Source organism: Plecotus auritus (assembly GCF_963455305.1).
Source record: "Plecotus auritus genome assembly, chromosome: 4".
NCBI classification, from domain to species: domain Eukaryota; kingdom Metazoa; phylum Chordata; class Mammalia; order Chiroptera; family Vespertilionidae; genus Plecotus; species Plecotus auritus.
In genome coordinates, this window is record NC_137775.1 from 146697219 (window position 1) to 146715762 (window position 18544).

At 41.3% G+C, this 18544-nt stretch overlaps 1 protein-coding gene across 2 annotated transcripts in view; it reads left to right on the forward strand.

The window, feature by feature from the left end:
- Positions 1-17254, forward strand: part of VPS41 (VPS41 subunit of HOPS complex) — a 141749-nt gene extending 124495 nt beyond the window's left edge. The window contains exons 23-29 of one of the 2 annotated variants that reach the window (XM_080665764.1): positions 2173-2227; positions 5975-6115; positions 7118-7254; positions 12413-12512; positions 12628-12672; positions 14706-14785; positions 15353-17254. In XM_080665764.1, the coding sequence (XP_080521890.1) occupies positions 2173-2227; positions 5975-6115; positions 7118-7254; positions 12413-12512; positions 12628-12672; positions 14706-14785; positions 15353-15433 (639 nt within the window). In that variant the 3' untranslated portion in view covers positions 15434-17254. The remainder of the gene's footprint in view (positions 1-2172; positions 2228-5974; positions 6116-7117; positions 7255-12412; positions 12513-12627; positions 12673-14705; positions 14786-15352) is intronic. The other variant, XM_080665765.1, reaches the window with a different exon arrangement.
- Positions 17255-18544: the final 1290 nt, after the last annotated feature.

The window sequence follows — 18544 nt, forward strand, 5'->3', positions numbered from 1 at the left end:
TTTGTGTACTTTAAAATGCCATCCTAATGTCATTGCCATTCCACAATAAGGTGTTATTTGTTTTTTCCCCTTTTTTATATTTCATTTTGGTTTCCCTCACCTACATCATTGATCTCTATGGTCAGCATTTTTTCTTCCCTTTTAGTTGTTAATCTCCAACCATGGACAAGATTTAAATATATATTTTACTCAAAAAATTTAAAGTCAGAAATCAAAATGTCAAAACTATCTCCTGCTGTCATTTCCCAAGATGGACCATTGAGCCGGAAGAGCTAAAGAACTTGAGCTGTTCTTTTTACCTCCTTGGTTTTGGTTTTTAAAGTAACCTTGGCTGGTTGTTTTTGACTGACTGCTCTAACTGTGCAACCCAATAATCTTCCTCCTGAAACCTTTTCATTTATTGAAAGAATATTTATTGTACACCTATGAGCCCGACGTGTGCAGGTGCAGTGAGAGTAAGCGCCTGGGATCTGGCGTGGTGTGGGTCCAAGGAGGCTTTTACCTGAAGGACTTGCCAGGGGTGGAGAGTGGAGTGGGAGGGCAGCCCTCCAGGCTGAGGGGCAATGGTAGAGAGATGAGCAGGGTGTGAGGTGTTACTGCACAGAAAGACGGGGCTTCCGAGGCCACAGTAAAGATTCTCAACTTTAAGCAGAGTAACAAAATAAGAAGGGTCCTTAGTAGGCATGTGAGTGAGGGCACCCGTTCAGATGCCCCTCTGAAGGGCCACACTGGAACTCGGGTCCTGTATTGATGCACATGGCCCTCTATTCATGCTCCCCTGGTCATGAGATTCTGTGTTCTCACTTCTCTGTCACGCTCCCTTCTACTGGGTCACCTCCATCTCCTCCTCACCTTTCTTTTACGTGTCATCACCATCATCAGCATTTGTGTTTCTATCATTGTTGCATCTCCATCCAATGACTCTCTAGTGCCTAGCAGAGTGTATAGTAAATTTGTGTCCATTCATTTAGATGATTGAATTGTTTATAAGCACGTATTGGTGTTGTTTTTTTACACTATCATCTGTGTAGTCCTTCATTTCTTCACTTGATCTCCTCCTTCTTGATTGTTAGATGTGTTTTTTCTCTCACTTTTGACAGATCCTTGAACAGAGTTATTTTAAACCCTGTGAGCTGGCAATAGAAATATTCCCGGTACTTACTTATTTATGTAACAAATGTTTACTGAGCTGTGATGTGCACTCAGTACTGAGGACGTGCACAGTGAGCAGCATCCTTTCATGCAGCTGCATCCCGTGGAGGGAAACAGCTCAACCAAGGACAGTGGATCAGTTGGGAACGGCAGTGCTGTGAAGGAACCTAAGCAGCAGAAAGCGAGAAAGCTTGGTGGGAAGGGGCCTTTCAGCATCTTGCTTTCTGCCTTTACCCATGAAATGCTCTAAGTTGTCTCAAATATAGGGATGAGCAAAAGTCAGTTTACAGTTGTAACATAAATATATAATACAATAATTAATAAACAATAATACAAGAATAAACTTTGGCCCTGGCCGGCTTGGCTCAGTGGATAGAGCGTCAGCCTGCAGACTGAAGGGTCCCAGGTTCGATTCCGGCCAAGGGCACATGCCTGGGGTTGCAGGCTCAATCCCCAGAGCGGGGTGTGCAGGAGGCAGCTGATCAATGATTCTCTTTCATCATTGATGTTTCTATCTCTCTCTCCTTCTCCCTCTCCGAAATCAATAAAGAAATGTATTTTTTTAAAAAAAGAATAAACTCCAGGTCGTCACAGTTCAATCTGGTCAAGACAATGGCTTGATCCCCAGTAGGGGGTGTGCAGGAGGCAGCCAGTTGCTAATTCCCTCTCATTATTGGTGTTCCTCTCTCTCCCCCTCTCCCTTCCTCTGTGTGAAAATCAATAAAAACATATATTTTTTAAAAAGATTAAACTCTGCTTTGCATACTCACAACTCTAAACCTACTTGTGCCCACACCTGTGTTACCAGTTGAATTGTATAGGGACCAGTACCTCTCTGAGAGATAAATGGATCCAGACACCAGCAAACCTAAGGAGAGTTGTGTTTTTGTTTGTTTGCTTTGTTTTTTTAAAGTGATGCAATGGAAAAATTCTTTCAAATTGTGTGTTTAAGGGATTCTATTAATATTTGTTCTTGTCTGGTAACCCATGGTAACATTTTTTGTCCTGCTTTATTTGAAGGCTCTTGAGATCTGTCACCAGAGAAACTTTGTAGAAGAGACCGTTTATCTTCTAAGTAAGTAGTTTTCACTCATTTTGGTCCCCATAAACTAAGAAACGGGGTGAAAATGTGATATAAATTGTCTAAGAATTGGCATAGGTCTTAGAGCAAAGTAATATAGAGGTTAAAACCTCTTTGTATAAGAATTTAATACATGAAAAAGGAGGCTTCACAGCTCAATAGAGAAGGAAGAGTTATTTAATAAATGCTGTTGAGGTATCATATTAGTATTGTGTAACAAACAAACACATCAGCTTATATTACCACCATCTTGATAGAAAATAATGTTCATTAAATCACACTCTAAATAATGGAGGAAATGCAATTGAATATCATAGTTTTCAAAAGAGAGGGAGAGTTTGTAATATGATCTAGCTGTCAGTTGTCCCTGGTCCTCTGGCTCCTATTTCCACCTTTCAGTTGTCTTAGAAGCAGTAGAGAACTTATAAGGGAAGCATAGTATCCTTTTTAAGTTGTAAAAACTTAAAATTCATATACACATTTTTAAAAATTAACCATTTTTAAAGATATAAACTGTGGGAATATTTGTAGGAAAAGCAAAATGCTATAGAAAATATAACAAATGGGATGTAATTTTACTCACAGACCAGCTGTTTGCTTTAATAATGGCTTCCCAGAGTGAGAAGGACTCAAGATCCATTACTAGCTCTTGCCGCAGGCCAAGGGCAAGGGTAAGGGCAATTGCCCACAGCCAGGCAGTGGCTGTCCTTGCTCTGAGTAAAGCTTTCTACATGGATTCTATTAAAAACTCATGGAAATTGATAACAAAACCATTAAAATGCCAATAAATGAATGAGCAAAGTGTATAAAGATAATCAAATTGAAGCATAGTTGGTAAAGACTTATTTCATGGGAGTTACTGAAAGTGTTTCCCCTGAACTTGGAAGAGAAGGAAAATGAGGTCGCGGTCTGATCATTGTGGTTGTGGTTGGCACACAGTGTATCGGAAGAGCAATATGCAAAGCTGCCTAAGAGGCAGAATGACTCCAAGGCCTTTATTTATTTATTTACTTAATTTAATGGGGTGACCTCTATCTTCTATATAATAAAAGCCTAAGCGACCATTACGGTGGAACGACCAGTACGACCGGTCGCTCTGATGCACACTGACCAACAGGGGGCAGATGCTCAACACGGGAGCTGCCCCCTGGTGGTCACTGCGCTCCCACAGGGAGAGCACCGCTCAGCCAGAAGCCGGGCTCATAGCTGGTGAGCGCAGCAGCATTGGCAGGAGCCTCTCCCACCTCTGCAGCAGCGCTAAGGAGCAGCGAGCAGGCAGGTGGTAAGGAGCAAGGGGTCCCAGACTGCGAGAGGACACAGGCCAGTCTGAAGGACCCTCCCATTCCCAGTGCACACATTTCGTGCACCGGGCCTCTAGTACATATATATAAGCCTAAGCGACCATTATGGCGGAACAACTAGAACAACCAGTCACTATGATGCACACTGACCACCAGGAGGCAGATGCTCAACGCAGGAGGAGGGGGAGGGGGGCTTAGCAAGGCCTGGAGGCGCACCCTATGGCCCAGGGATCCCAGGAACTGCAAGCCCAGAGCTCACTTTCCAATAAAAAAATTTTTTTGGAAAAAAGAAAAGCGGCTCCAGGAGGGAAAGGCCTCCCCAGGCTGCGCCTGGCCTGGCTGGACACAGCAGAGGACCACGCATTGACCATGGCAGTGGCCCCCCCACTTCACCCCCTGCCCCTCGGTCCCGCCGCTTGCAGTGACTCACCAGTGATGTGCAGGAAGCGCAGCCCCTTCGACTCTAAAGCCGGTCGTTCTGACTGCTGCTCCATGGCGGACACAGCACTGCCGGCTGTGCTGCCCTGTGTCAATTCGGCTTTCAGCTTCCTGCCCACCCCTTTGTATACTATGTGTGCTCGGGGGCGTGGCTTTGGCCTCCCCAGCCAATAGCACTGCAGCACAGCCAGAGAGTGGCAGAACACAGCCACAGGCTGGCTGGGCATTGATTTGGCCGTGTGACTAGCATCCATATCCACTTACATTGAGTGTTTACATTGTTAGGGAAGCAGGGCAGCCTGCTCCTGCCTCCTGCATCATCTTCTAGGCCAAGAAAGGCCCACTGATCTCAGTGTTTCTCCTCCCATCCAGAATCAAAACCTCTTGGGGACGAATGGTCCCAGCGTTGGCCCCAACACATGCTCGGTGTCACTGTCACAGACATTCTCAGTCATTACAGCCCGTTCCTCAGCCACAGTGCCCTGCTCCACCCACTGCCACTCCTCACCTGTCACCCCCTGAGGACCACCTTATGTTATCCTATCTGAAATGTGAGCAAGATCTCAAATGTCCCCCTGTCAACAGCTCCCTTGCCCTACCTTTCTTCCTCTAAAAACCTTGCATTTTAAAAATATATATTTGATTGATTTTGGAGAGGGAAATAGAGATAGAAACATAAAAATGATAGAGAATCATTGATCAGCTGCCTCCTGCATATTCCAAACTGGGGATCGAAACTTCCCACAGCCCCTCCCCCTGGCTGGCAAACCTCCCTTCAGTCCCTCCCCCAGCCGGCCAGCCCCCATGGGGGCCTTCAGGCCACAATAAGCCTGGCCCTGATTGGCCCTAATCGCCAGCCAGGCCTAGGGACCTCCACTCGTGCACAAATTTCGTGCACCAGGCCTCTAGTTAGTCAATAAAATTATATAAGTTTCAGGTGTACAATTCTATTATACATCATCTGTATGTTGTGTTGTGTGTTAACCACCCCAAGTCAAGTCTCCTTCCATCACCATTTATCCCCTCTTTCACCTTCCCCCAACCCTTTCACTTCTGGTAATTACCATACCTATGAGGTTGTTTGGGGTTTTTTTTGTTTTGTTTTGTTTTCTTTTTTGTTTATGTTTAATTTCTTCACTTTTCCTTACCCAACCCTTTAAAAGTCTTAATTGTACGTGGGTATGAGGGGTTCAAATACAGGCCTGTGAGAAGCAAGTCAACATCTGACAGACCTGGGTTTGGATTCCAGATCTGCTGTTCAGTAGAAACATATCTGTGTCCTCTTCTATAAAATAGAAATATTAGTGTAACATATCTCATAGACTTTAGTGATAATGAAATGATGTAATTCATGTGAAGCACTTAAATGAGTGCTCAGAACATAGTAGACACCTAGCAAATATGAGACATTTATTATGTTATGCGAATGTCACATAGGAAAATATGCTTTTGTGTTAGCTTTAAAACTGGGTGAATAGCCCTAACCCAGTGGTCGGCAAACTGCGGCTCACGAGCCACATGCAGCTCTTTGGCTCCTTGAGTGTGGCTCTTCCACAAAATACCACGGCCTGGGCGAGTCTATTTTGGAGAAGTGGTGTTAGAAGAAGTTTAAGTTTAAAAAATTTAGCTCTCAAAAGAAATTTCAATAGTTGATATTTGGCTCTGTTGACTAATGAGTTTGCCGACCACTGCCCTAACTGGTTTGGCACAGTGGATAGAGCATCGGCCTGCGGACTGAAGGGTCCCAGGTTCGATTCCGGTCAAGGGCATGTACCTTGGTTGCGGGCACATCCCCAGTAGGGGCCATGCAGGAGGCAGCTGATCGATGTTTCTCTCTCATCGATGTTTCTAACTCTCTATCCCTCTCCCTTCCTCTCTGTAAAAAATCAATAAAATATATTTTTAAAAAAACAACTGGGTGAATAAATTAAGAGATATGCTATTTTTTTAACAATGTTTTATTAAAATGTCCTGAATGAAGTATTTCTCACATCTTTGCTAGGCCGAATGGGTAATAGCCGAAGTGCCCTGAAGATGATCATGGAGGAATTACACGATGTTGATAAAGCAATTGAATTTGCCAAGGAGCAAGATGATGGAGAGCTCTGGGAAGACCTGATTTTATATTCCATCGACAAACCACGTAAGCAGAAAAACCATCTGCGATCATAACTTTTTTCTCTCAATATAGCCAGTTATGTCTAGAGTAAGAATTATCTCAAGACACATTGAGTTAAAAATATGGTCAAGGATCTATAATAAAGATAGGCCAGGCACACTGAAACGCTTTCCAATACCAGTCCTGTGCAGCGCAGCCTGGACCCCCATCACTTTGAGTTACCTGGATGTGTTAAAGAGCAAGTGGTTAACCTGGTAATATTAACTGTGTCCCCAGGAAGCGTATTTTTACCTACTGCACCAGGAATTTACTGATTGGCCCTCTGCTTGACTATCGAGTTGGGTCTCCTATCTTGGAAAGAAAAGCAGTCACCTAACAATAACCCAAGTTCTTTGAAGGAAAAAGAAATGATTCAGAAACTAGCAGCAATAGTGGTTTAAAATCTCCTCCCTTCTCTTTATTTTTTGGTAGAAGGCTTATCTATTTCAGAATTTTCAAGGTCTAGAAATTGCTGTTATGATTGTCTTTTAAATAAGATGATAATGTTAGCATGACAAAGTAGTTTTTTAAGGATCCTAAAGGGAGCAAAGTGGGTGTAATGTAACACATCGTGGACTTGGGTCTGGCTTAGTTTTGAATTTGGGTTTAAAACTCGCTGGCTGTGTGATCCTGGATAGATTAATCACTTCATTTCTCGTTTCTGTAAAATAGGGACAAATAACACTCCTACCTTGCAGAATATCGGTGAGAAGTGTATAATAATTGAGCCGTAGCAAATTCTCAATAAATATTTGTTGCACCCTGTTAACATCAGAAATTATATTCTGAAGTAATCATTTGTTCTCTGTTTTAAATTCTCCATATTTAGCTGCTTCTTTATGTCATGAGGAAAGTAAAGGAAGATTAGTTCTTGAGAGTTTGCAAATTCAAATTTGAAGGACATTTTTTTTTCTTTGAGTTGTTTTGGCTTAAAATTACGTAATATACATTGCTTATATGTTAATTGCTTTCTGTGGTATTTTGTAGCGTTTATTACTGGCTTGTTAAACAACATTGGCACGCATGTTGACCCAATTCTACTGATTCACCGTATCAAGGAAGGAATGGAGATTCCCAATTTGAGAGATTCCTTGGTTAAAATTCTGCAAGACTACAATTTACAAGTAAGTATCCTTTTGTAGATAAATAAGTATGCTGAGTGATTTGACTGACTACAGGATAATTTCTAGGGTTTATTTTAAATATTAGTCGAATAATTTAATTTTATAGTTACAGTCTGTTTTGAACAGTTTACTTGGAAAATTGTTCAAATGGCGAAATTAGAAATACCACCCTTTATGGAAGCCATCTAATATTTAACCACCCCAAGTTGTCTCTTATTGAAGAACAGATATTCTTACATTTGTGTGGTAAATACAGCACGGCACTCGGGAGGAAGTAGTTGCCATGACCATTAGATCAGACCACCCAAACCATTTTTGAGTAGAATGAATATTATGTCCACTTGGGAGAATAAAGAAATATTTTTCAAAGAGTTTGATAATTTCCTTGAAGCCACTTAGTATCCTATTACCTGAAACATGTTAAATACAGGATTTTATTTAACATTGTATCTGTTTTCTAGAAAAGTAACAATTTTATTATCTATAATAATTTACAATTTGTTATTTATTTTCATATAAATAATGTATATGCTAATTTCATAGCATCCTAATCGTTTCTTTAAAAGGACTCTGTAATAATTAGTATTTTTTAGAATGCTGGTAGCTTCCATAGAACTTTAAACTATTTAAAGCACGTTTCTTTAGCAATTCAGACTACTCTTTGCCTACTTTATTTTAAACTGAGTTTTTGTTATAATATGGATGAAATTGCTTTCCTGGACGCGTAGAGAATTTTTCAGGTAGAGTGGGAAGCTAAGGTTGGGGTTGGGGGAAGAGAAGTGGTTATCAGGATAAATAAGGAGAGGGGAGGATCATGATGAGGATTTGTGGGGCCTGTAGTCACTATGAAGGGTGCAAGTGGGGTGCCTGCTAAATTCAGGTGGTGGCCTCAGTCAGAAAAAAAGGCAGGGTGAGCCCTGGACAGTGTGGCTCGGTTGGATAGGTGTCATACTGGGCACCAAAAGGTTGCTGGTTCGATTCCTGGTCAGGGCACATACTCAGGTTTCAGGCTCAGTCCCCAGTAGGGGGCATGCAGGACGCAGCAGATCAATGTTCTGCTCTCACAGGGATGTTTCTCTTTCTCTCTTCCTCTCTCTCTAAAAATCAATAGAATTATTTAAAAGAAAAAAAAAAGAGACATGGTGAGAAGGAGAAGACACTGAGGAAGATGGATGTGAGAAATGTAAAGGAGTGACAGAGCTGGAGGGACAAGAGCCAGGGAGTGGGATATTATTACATTAAGTTTCCGAAGGAGTCATTGTGAACATGTTCCAAAAGTGGGGTGAAGGTAGAGATCACTGGAGTGAAATTAGTGGAGAAAATGTGAGAGCACACTGAGAAGAGGGAGCCGGGGGCTGTCAGCCAGGCTCCGTCGTTCCCAGTGATCGGTGAGGGTAGTCTCGCAGCCACAGGTGACTGGTATTCCTGGACAACACAACTTTAAAGGAGAAGAGGTTTCTTGAAGGCAGGATGTGAGAAAACAAAGAGCCTTCACTCAGGAGGGCTTGTGGGAAATCAGGATACTGGGAGAAAAATGGGTTAAGGCAAAGAGGTGGAGGACCTGTTCTGCAAAAAGCTCCAAGATATACAGGTATTTATTTATTTGGAGGTTTGCAGATGACCCAATAGAACAAGGTATGCTGGTAACAAATTGATTGTAGAAGCTACAACTGGTTGTCTTGAAAATGATGAAGACAAAGGATAAAGGTAATGTTAATAAAACATAGAATTTAGGAAAACTTAGAATTATGGAGGGAAATGTAATATTAAGATAACAAGTGGTAGAGAAGGATGTGTGGCCCATTGATTTGAATAACCTTGAAAAAATAATGGAAAGTCCTATAAAGAAAATGAATGTTTGAAAGATATTATTGTACTTAGTAAACAATGCCTACAAATGTTTTTTGAGATGGGAACTGATGCCATTATGAAGTTGAGGAAAGAAAAGATTAGGCAGTGGTTTACTTGGCTTAGTGAAACTCTAATATGAGATATAGATTACAAAGCAAAGATTAATAATGATATTGTCTTATTGACCAAGTGGAGACATTTTCTAGATGACACCGTAAAGGAGTTTCAAACTGATTTTAATTTCTGAAAGTAATATCAGAGGCTTCCCTACACAGAGAATAAAATAGGAAACCAAGATAAAACAGGAGGAAATAGGCAAGAAAGATTTTGCTGAGCAGAGAATGACTTGATCTTTGAAAGGCCAGTAGGCATCCTTTGGAAAACAAAGACTACTTTGGGGGGAGAGAGGTGATGATCCTTAAAACTTCTCAGCTTAACTTATGTAGCCTACAAATACTCTGAAAAATGTCACAAAATGTATTTGCAAATTCTGTAAAGTCTGAGAAGAAGATATGGGGAAACAGCCAGCATGACCATAAAAAAAGAAAGTCCTTGTAGACCTAATTAAAATTTTAACATCTAAAGTCAATAAGAAATAAAAGTTCATTTGACCAAATGTCAAGGTCAGTGATAAAGACTAAGATTTTAAGAATTCAAGTATAATAGATTTAAAAGAGAGTAAATATAGATGTATTCTATGTTGATAGGTATTTGCTTTGCTTAACATGGTCAACAGTATATAAACTAGAAATTAATTTTTCTAAACCTGAGAAGCTTTAGCTTTTGGATACATGATAGACTAAATTGAATATTCCCTTAGTGTTAAAAAAGAATGTTAACTAGGATATTAAAAGAGAATTTCTTTTCATTTCATAGCTGATCCCAACAGAGACATGAACAGGTGCCAGGAAACACTGAGAGCAAACCCAAAGTAGAAAGGGGATGTTGTTGCTATGGTAGCCCTCTGGAGTAGCAGACACAGCTTCTAGATTATGGGCTTCTTATACGTATACTAGTGACCTGGTGCACGGATTCGTGCACATTGAAAGGAAATTAATTAGAAGGTGGCCAGCTGGGCAGGACTGGGCAAGACAGGCCGTAAATGCCCTAAAGCCAACCTCCTGTGGTCCCTCCCCAGCTCCCATCATGCACCGGTGGGGTCCCTCGGCCTGGCCTGCACCCTCTCGCAATCCAGGTCCCCTCGGGGGATGTCCGCAGGCCAGGCCGAGAGACCCCACCCAGGTCTCTAGTTATATATAAAAAGTAAGAGGCTAAGATTATCCAAGAAGAATAAGGAGAGTAGATTTATCAAAGGAGAGTAGATATATCAAAGCTTAATATGTGGAAATGTAAAATGGTATAACCACCAATTGACAGTTACTTAAAAAATTAAACATCTACTCCATGACAGCAATTTCTCTACTAACTATTTACTCTAAAGGTAAAAAGCAGGTCCACAAAAGATCTGTGCAAGAATGTTCTTTGTAGCTCTATCCTTAAGAAAGTCTAGACTGCCAGGTCTACCCTTCTCCTGTATTATTCATGCAATAGACTTAACACAGCCACCTAGCTCTTTCTGAAACATTTTACCAAAGATACAGTGATTGACACTTTTCCTTAAATTTTTATTTTGGTATTCGAGGCTAAGGAGCTTTATAATGTTTGCTTATAAATTTTCTTAAAGTTTACTTACATGAGTATTTCTCAGCTATCTTTCTTACTGTGTTTATTTTTTCTGCTTTAATGATGTCAAAGTTTTAATGTCTTTTTTTAAATGAATCTGAAAAATCCAACCCAGTGCCTCAGTTAATGTAGAAATGGTATTACCATTGGTTATTTCCTGTTCACGGATACTGGACATGGCGGGTGTAAAACTTTAATCTGGACATCAGGTTTGTTTTCTTGAATATTAGCCTTCATATAATTAGGGGAAAGTCCTCTGGCTGCATTCACCCTGCGCCAGGGCTCTGTAGGGTTTGAGAGGAGCACCTGGTATTGCAGACGACTGGGGATGGAGGACCAAGTCGGTCACTCCCTCCTTCCCTTCCCTGTGTCCTGAAAACAAGAAAGGAAAACGCTGTGATGCGGAGCTGGACCGCAGTGAGGCGGCAATGTCGTCATCATGTGGGTTTCCACGGCAGCGCATGGACCGTGCACAGAAGCACGTTGGGAAGCCACAGGCACTGCACCAGACCCTCTGCCCTTCAGGCCTTGAGTGTCTCCCTCTTGGAAAAGCAGCGAGTTTTTGTGAAAGTGTCATCTGGCTTGAGGAAAATGTCATCTGGCTTGTCACACAGCCTCTCTTAATTTCTAATGAAATACCTAAGAAAACCCAGAATAGGTTGGAAACGCACACTGTGTCCAGCAGAATGGGTTTGAAAGGTAAGGTAGGTTGCCTCTTACCTGCTTAAAAGCAGGTGGGCAGTTTTGTCTTCCCGGCTCTGAAACAAAGTCACTATCAATCAAAACAGGCATTTGACCTCTGCTACGTGCATCCTCACTTCGGAGGCTGCTGAAGGGTTAGCTCTGTAATTCTCCAGGCAGAGAGAGGGGAAATAAGTAAGCCTGTGACTAACAGGAAAAACGCATAAGCAAAGAGTACAGCACTGGGAAGAAGGTAAGAAAGTGAGTCTTGTGACAGAATATATTAATCTGTGGTTGGTTTTCAGTTGCCAGACCTTTCAGAATCACCAAATTTGAATTAATATAATCAATTACACTTACACATCACATTAATTGCTAAATGGTTTGCACCCTGAGCGGGTTTAAGGACAGAGATCACATCTGTTTAATTTATTGCTCCATTTCTTCTGCCTAATACATAGTAGAGACTCAGAACAGTGAAATATTTGTGCAGGAAGTAGATGGATTTATGAAATAAATTATTTTGGAATAGCACGTTTTCCATCCTGGGCTATTGGAATGACCTGGGGTTTGGAATGACCAAGTCACGTAGGGGCCAAGCTCTGCCAGAGAGAGTCTGTTTTAGGAAGACCTATGAGACAACAATAGGGGTAGTTAATAGAGGGCCTTCTGCGCCAGACTTTGGCTTGGTATTTGATTCCACAAGCACTACAGGCACCACGGTATGTCCATAAGAAAAACTTCAGTCATGACTGAATGGAGGCTGGAAAGGTGGGTCTGGCAGTGGCTTGGAGGGAAGAGGGTACTGAGAGCAGGGAGCCAGTGAGTGCCTCTTGGAAGTATTTTAAAGAAAGCGATTTTCTGAATCCCCAGTAAGAGGCTCCCTCTCCCCCAACTGTACAGTCTTTTTAAGATGCTATTTCTTTTACAATGTGCGCATTAGATTCTGCTTCGTGAAGGCTGCAAGAAGATTCTCGTGGCGGACTCTCTGTCTTTACTGAAGAAAATGCATCGAACTCAAATGAAAGGCATTCTGGTCGACGGTGGGTAAAATCGAAGTAATCATATTGGAGCTGTATGCCTTCCTTTGGGAAGAGACAGAGCAAGGAGAAGCAAGAAACATTGCGGAATCTCACGTGTGTGTGTGTTTCCTTGCAGAGGAGAACATCTGTGAATCGTGCCTTGCTCCTATTCTTCCATCAGGTGAGATTTTAGGAGGGAAAAAAATCCCCAAATACATGTTACTAATGAGTGGGATTTTTATAAAATTATATAATTTCAGGATAATCAAGTTTAGAGAAGATTTTCAGCCCACAGCTCTACTCAGTTGCATGCTGATGGTGCCATTCTCAAGTTGTGGAGTAATTAGCCTCAGCTGACAGGCTTGTAAAACCCACAATGCTGGTCTTACCCACCGAGGTTCTGATTCAGTCATTCCAGGGTATGACATAAGAATCTGCATTTCTAACTAGTTCCCAGGTGATATTGATGCTACTGGTTCAGGGGCCGTACTTTGAGAAGTACTGCTCTAGAATAAAACAAAATAAAATGAAGACCTACCATCAAGGTGTTTAAATTCCAAGGTTGAAGAATCATGTGTGTATGTGGGACATTTTCTTATAGGTAGCTTTCCCTTTCCTTTAAATTGTTTTTCTTCTGATCCATTCTGTACTACAAAGCTACAGTAATCAAAAAGTGTGGTATTGGCATAAAAACAGATATATAGATCAGTGGAATAAACTAGAGATCCCAGAAATAAACTTGCTTATATGGTCAATTAGTCTACGACAAAGGAAGCAAAAATATACAATGGGGTAAAGACAATCTCTTAAATAAGTGGTGTTGAGGAAAACTAACATGCAAAAAATGAAATTGGACCATATATAAAAATAAACTCCAAATGGATTAACGACCTAAAGTGCTGACACCATAAAACTCCTAGAAGAAAACATAGGTAGCAAACTCTTTAACATCACTCTTAGCAGTATCTTTGGGATGTGTCTCCTCCAGTAAGGGCAACAAAAGAAAATGTTAACAAATGGGACTATATCAAACTGAAAAATTTTTGCACAGTGAAGGAAACTCCAACAAAATAAAAAAACAGCCTACTGAATTGGAGAAGATATTCACAAATGATACATCCAGTAAGGGGTTCATATCTAAAATATATAAGGAACTCATACAACTTAACACTAAGAAAACCAGTCTGATTAAAAAATGGGCAGAGGCCCTGGCCAGTGTGGCTCAGTTGGTTGAGCATCTTTCCTTGCACCAAAAGGTCACTGGTTCAATTCCCGGTCAGGGCACACCCCCACATTGCAGGTTTGGTCCCCATTCAGGGTGCATATGAGAGGCAACTAATCAGTGTTTTTCTCACATCGATAATTTCTCTCACTCCTCCTCCCTTTGTCTTTATCTAAAATATCAATAAAAACATTTTTTTAAATGGGCAAGAGACCTGAATAGACATTTCTCCCAAGAAGACATGCAGATGGCCAACAGAAATATGAAAAGATACTGAAAATCACTAATTATCAGGGAGATGTAAATTAAAACCACAACGGGATATCATCTCACAGATGTCAGAATGGCTATCTTTAAATAATCAACAAGTAACAAGTGTTGGCGAAGATGTGGAGAAAAGGGAACCCTTGTGCACCATTGGGATTATAAATTGGTGCAGCCACTATGGAAAAAATATGGAGATTCCTCAAAAACATTAAAAATAGAACTGCCAAACGACCCAGCAATTCCACTTATGTGTATTGATCTGAAAAAACAACAACATTAGTTCAAAAAGATGTATGCACCCCTATGTTCATTGCAGCATTATTTACAATAGCCAAGATATGGAAGCTACATGTCTATCAATAGGTGAATGGATAAAGATGTATTATAATGCAATATGACTCAGCTATAAATAGGAATGAAATCTTTCCATTTTCGACAACATGGATAGATATAGAGGGTATTATGCTAAATGAAGTAAATCAGAAAGAAAGAAAAATACCATATGATTTCACTTATATGTGGAATCTTAAAACACACACACACACACACAGATGAATGAACAAAACAGTCAGATCTACTAGTATACATATATATATAGAGAGAGAAAGCTGATGGTTGCCAAAGGGAAGGGGGATTGTAGGGTAGAGCAAAAAGAAGACTGGTTTTAAAGTCTCTGATCTGCTTGTTGCATTGAGTCCTTCTCCCTTCCTGTCCTCTACCCCCAGATGCAGCCAAGCCCTTCAGTATGGTGGTCTTCCATTGCCGGCATATGTTCCACAAGGAGTGCCTGCCTGTGCCCAGCATGGTGAGTGGGCAGCTAGGCCACCATCAGCTAAAAGGAAATGGATGCAGTCAGAGGGACGAGCTCAACATTCTAGCCTGTCATTTATGGCTCTGTGCGTTCTCAAAATTATAATATAGTTTTATATCACATAAGAAAAATTAATTCATCTAATTCTCAAATGTAAAAATGTTTAGTATACCATTATAAAATCATATTCATCTAAGTGAATTTGTTCAGGTAAAACTGATGACTGTTGAGCTATAGAGCTATGGACACGTGAGATACAGTGAGAACCATTTTATGTCTTGTACAACTTTCTCAACCTGATTTCAGTACCATGACACTGCTATTTCTTAGTGTCAAGTCATGTTCCTCTGCCACATTACACTTGTTTTGCTGTTCTAGATGGAATCCTATGTGAGCCAGCAATAATGTCCAGGAAAAAGGAGTGGCATTTCATAGCTTCCCACTGCCCCCAGACTGATTCTCCCATAATATTTCTGAATATGAAAGTAGAAAGATAAGATATATATATATATACATATATATATATACTTCTTTAATCTGTGTTTTTTAATTACATTTTAGACCTCTCAGGCGCAGTTCTGCAACATCTGCAGTGCTAAGCACCGGGGACCAGGAAGTGCCATTTTGGAGATGAAAAAATAGCTCCGTTCTGCTTGTCAGTCTCTTTCTCACCGCTCTTTTGAAGATGATTTTTGCAATAACAGAAGCATTTGTTGATACCAGTGCTGTTAAGAGTTTTGTACATGTTTATGCTAAGCTCAAAAAAACTTTCATCTTCACTTGTCTACTGGCGTTTTCTCTTGGCATTTGCAGTTGATAAAGATGTTAGGTTTTCCCCCCCATCCATGCCTTGAAATATTTGGGTCCATGGTTAATATTTCATCATTTATTTCTTTAGCTCACTCTTTGTTTAGGAATGGAAACGTAAGTGTGGGAGTTGGAAATGAAGTTTTAGATCCTAGTAAAATTGTTTGTCCCCAGCTGTCTGAGCATCGCCAGTGTGGCTGTCCAGCCAGTTCCTGCCACATTGGACCTTGTTCTGCATGCTCTGCAATTCTTTTGTTCTGGATCTGGCTTTTTTATGTCATCCACTGTGGTTATTTTCTTAATAGGTGTTTAATGAAATATTATGCAAATTGTCACTTATTCAGTGACATCTGGGTGACATGAGCAGGTGACATCATGCAATGTCATATTGACTGATCACATGTTCTGTGTGTCCCAGTGACTAGCAGAGTCTGGCCCTGGAAGGCACTTAGCATCTGTTAGTTGAATAAATGTCAGCTCTGCCCATGCGAAAGCCTCACCTTTATTGGGTTGAACAGCTTCGGTCAAGAATTCTGGCACCCTCAGCAGGAATGGAAGAGATTTTGAGCACCTTAGAATGTGATGGGCTATGGTTAGGTTTGTGACAGGGAGGAAACCATGATACTATAAAATCTGAAGGGTTCTCAGGAGAAATGGGACTGATGCCGGAGGATGGGCTCATCGATGATTTTATTCTTCGGAGCCTCCTCTGCCCTCATAGAACAGAAAAAGCATAGGAAAGAGGGAGAGAATTCAACCATGTGTCTGTGTTTTCTGGTTATTGGCTTCATCTGTCTTGGGATGTATTGGCATTCTCTACTGGGTATAAAAATGTGAAAAGCATATACTCACTGCCCCCACTCTCTTAGTCCATGAACAGGAATAAATGCAGCTTTCTGCTTCTATCTTTTGGGGGAGAAGGCAGGATGCTAATGAGTACTGAGCACATACCAACCCCGAAACTGGTACAGTCATTCCCCTGAGCAACATCTCACTTAATTCTCATGGTACCTCAAGAAGAATATATTGTTCTCTCAGTTTACTGATGAAGAGACCAAAATGTAGAGATGTTATCACAGTGGCAGAGGTGACTGCTGGGAATTGAACCTGCAACCCAGGTACATGTGACTCTTCAGTGTAGGGGCAGGTGCTCTAACCACTTAGCACACTAGCCAGGGCTCAACATTTCTTGACGTTTTCTAAAAGGAAAATGAGTATGAGTATGTTTCCATATATGTTATAGGCTAAGCTAAACTGTTTTCCCCCAAAATTTGTATGTTGAAGTCCTAATCCCCAGTACCTCTAAATATGACTGTATTTGGAGATCAGGTCCCTGAAGGTAATTAAGGTAAAATAAAACCACATGGGTGGGCCCTAATCCAATATGACTGGCATCTTTATAGGAAGAGGAAATTTGGTTGGACACAGACCTGTGCATGCACAGAGCGAAGCCCATGGGAGGACACAGTAAGAAGGTGGCCATCTGCAAGCTAAAGAGAGAGGCCTCAAAAGACATAAAACCTGAGGGAACCTTGTTCTTGGACTTTCAGTTTCCAGATTTGTGAGGAAATGCATTTCTACTGTGTAAGCCATCCATTGTGTGGTATTCTGTTAATGTACCCCAACAAACGAATACAACATCATTCCTTGTTGCATAAACGGACTCTGTGTCAGCCACAGGAACATGCTGCCACTCCCTGTCTGAGGGGCCACTGCCTGCACTTCTGAAAAACACCACGCACGCCACTGAGCCCACTCACACGCTGGGCCTCTTCCCAAAATGCCAGATGTCTCCATCATTTCTCTAGGTATTACTTAACAAGCTTTCTCTCAGATTCTTTGGTGCCAGGCTTCCAAATGTATCGATGAGAGTATAGCAGGAATTGTCTGTTATGTAAAACAATGTGGGAAGAAGACTCAGGAACATAAATTTCTAATTCCAAAAACCTAGGAGAGGTGCTCTTTAGAGCTCGGTAAAATATTTGTAGATAATGTGTTACTCTCATTTGAAGTTCATTTTAACATAGGTAGCTTTTTTAAGATTCTTTTTGACTTCAAGAAGCACAGAACCTAAGTCTGTGCTTATGCTAAGATTTAGGTTCAAAATATGTACTTTCACCTATACAAACATTCAGCAATATAACCACATTAGCTGGACTTAGCTGCACGTGAGAGAAGCACAATTCACACTAAGCTTGGGCAGAATGGAGAATTTATGGTGAGAGTCCCAGAACCGAGAGGCTGATGTGCTGGGCAGCAGCGTCTCTGAAAAAGAGAACCTCAGGCAACCTGAGGAGATGAAGCTGACTGCCTGGGGGTGGGTTCCACAATCCACTTCCCCTCTGCACTCCAGAGGAACAGACTGATGAGCCTAGGAGAACCCGTGGCAGAATTTGAGCAGCACCTTTAACTGCATTCTGACAGTGCTGCTCAGCTGTGAATGCTGTCAGCTACAGTGTGTGTGTGGGTGTGTGTGTGTGTGTGTGTGGAGTGGGGGGGTGGGGAGGGGAGAGACTCTCCTCCATGAGTAAGAAGGTCTGAGAAAGTGGTGACAAGCAGGAGAGGGAGATACTCTCCCAGGGCCGCCTCGCTAATTCCTACATATCCTTCATCTTCAACCTCGCTTCCCTAGCGTAGCCTTCTCTGCCTTTCCAGATAAGGCTAGCTTCCCTGTGAGGTGTCTCTATAGCAACCTAGATGTTTGCAATACTCTTGAATTCTCAAAATTATTTAATTTTTCATTTGATTCCCACTAGACTATTAATTCCCAGATAGCATGGAGTGTCAATTCTATGTTTGTCCCTAGCACCTAGTTATTCACCTGGGATTAATGTAAAAAACATTCAAATCTATGTTCTCTGACTAGTAGGATAACAGTAGAGTTAATTCTGCATCTACTGTAGTCTACTCTGGCCCAAATCTAATAGCTGAAGACAAGACATGTTA